General features: G+C 39.8%; 1 protein-coding gene across 1 annotated transcript in view; it reads left to right on the top strand.

Moving 5' to 3' along the window:
* Positions 1–2207, top strand: part of LOC106867397 (nucleoside diphosphate kinase) — a 21935-nt gene that overhangs the window by 17142 nt on the left and 2586 nt on the right. The window contains exons 2-3 of the mRNA XM_014912292.2: positions 1174–1275; positions 2081–2193. Coding sequence (XP_014767778.1) covers positions 1174–1275; positions 2081–2193 — 215 coding nt within the window. The remainder of the gene's footprint in view (positions 1–1173; positions 1276–2080; positions 2194–2207) is intronic.

The raw sequence follows: 2207 nt of genomic DNA on the forward strand, positions 1-2207 counted from the left end.
TTTTTTTTTTTTTTTTTTTTTTTTTTACAGAAAAGGCTTCTCAACCAAAATCAGTCTGAAGAGGGGAAGATGGTAGGGGTGGGGTTAAAAGAAACCATTTTTTAGAAAAAAATGTTTTTGTTAAAAAGATGGTCCAGATCATTTACAAAGGCTCCGTGAAAAAAAAAAATCTGGAAAACTCTTAAAACAGAGAAATTCCAACATGTTGGTGCTACCTATCTCCAACATCCAGAATTTAATGTAGGAGTATTAAAATGTTAATTAGAAATTCTTAAGACAAAGAGATAGTTAAGTTAGCGTTAATATATTTAACCCTTTGCTATTCAAATTATTTCTTTGAAAGTAATGCTTATGTATTCACGTTGCTTTGAATGGATTATCTCATAGCTTTGAGATTTATATGAGGTAACTGTTTATTTTTAGAATGACATTGTAGGGTAGGTGTGAGAGGTTGGATCTGGCCAGTTTGAACATAAAATGGGCAGAATACTTTGGGTTGGTTATGGCTGGTTTAAATGCTAAAGGGTTACAGTAGGAAATATTAAAAAGTTAACTAATAGGCGTAGGAGTGGCTGTGTGGTAAGAAGATTGCCAGTCCCACTGCATGGCACCTTGGGCAAGTGTCTTGTACTATATCCTCGGGCTGACCAAAGCCTTGTGAGTGGATTTAGTAGACGGAAACTGAAAGAAGCTCATCGTATATACGTAATATATATATATATATATATATATATTTTATGTATGTATGTGTGTATATGTTTGTGTGTCTGTGTTTGTCCCCCCCAAATCGCTTGACAACCAATGCTGGTGTGTTTACGTCCCTGTAACTTAGCGGTTCGGCAAAAGTGACCGATAGAATAAGTACTAGACTTACAAAGAATAAATCCTGGGTTCGATTTGCTCGACTAAAGGCGGTGCTCCAGCATGGCCACAGTCAAATGACTGAAACAAGTAAAAGAGTAGAAATAATTTGGGGAGATGAGACTAAGGGACATAGTAAAGTTACGGTTAGGGAGATATTTTATGAAACTCCACACCATATTTTTTTGATTAATTTCGAAATTTATTGAAGCATCTTGTGCAATGTTATTCATTTGAAGAAGGGTTCCATAAGGGTTTAATATGAAATGAAATCCTTTTCTTAATTGTGTATTTCTTATTTCTCCTTTGCAGCCAACCAAGGAACTTTTAGAAGCCCACTATGCTGAACATAAAGGGAAAAGTTTCTTTGACAAGCTTGTGGCATATATGTCATCTGGACCTGTCTTTGCCATGGTGAGTACATATTGGAATTGGTCAATGTTTTCCATGTTTTTTCTTTATTTTGTCTTTAGATCCATTGGTAGGAGAAAGGAGATGGCCAAGATGGCCAATGTATTGTACATGCAGAGCTTTGTCTTCTGGGAGATAGATCAGTGGGTCTTCTTCAAGACCCTGGCAAAAAGTATCAATGACATTGAGCGCAGATCCCCGAGAACACTTGAGAATATCAGATGGTACCATCATGTTTCCAACAAAGAACTGCATACATGTACATATCAGCTTGCAGTCTCCCACCTCATAGCTATCTATTGCATGCGCTGGTGTGAACATGTACTCCGTCTCCCACTAGATCATCCTACCAGCTGCAGCCTGGAATAGACCCTGTACCAGGCCCCATGCCAGATGGCTGGATGTGATTAAGGAAGATCACCAGAGGCTCAATGTTACTTTGGAGGATGCACAGGGGCTGGCACAGGACTGCCAGCAATAGCAAGCACTGGTAGACCTGGTTGTCTCTATGCACGATGATGTCCCTGGGACCACAAACCCGAGATGACCCCAGCCCCATCAAACAAGAGGAGGCAAACCTGCATATTCCTAGTCACTGTGTGTGTGTGTGTGTGATGCTGATTCTGCTGGGGAACTATGTTAAGGGCACATGTGTCTCTGGAATACTCAGCCACTTATGCATTAATTCAGGAGCTGGTAATTCAGATCAAACGAGTGAATCGCCATCATTGAAACTAATGGAGAATCATTTGTGTGTGTGTGTGTTTCTTTGGGTTGCATATTAATCATATTTTAATTCCTTGTTTAGGTGCTGGAGGGGGAAGGTGTTGTACAGATGTGCCGTCAAATGATTGGTGCCACCAAACCACAAGAGTCGATGCTCCGTACCATCCGAGGAGACTATGCTATTGAAATGGGGAGGTATGGCTTACTTA

This window comes from Octopus bimaculoides, chromosome 27 (assembly GCF_001194135.2).
Source record: "Octopus bimaculoides isolate UCB-OBI-ISO-001 chromosome 27, ASM119413v2, whole genome shotgun sequence".
Classification (NCBI taxonomy): domain Eukaryota; kingdom Metazoa; phylum Mollusca; class Cephalopoda; order Octopoda; family Octopodidae; genus Octopus; species Octopus bimaculoides.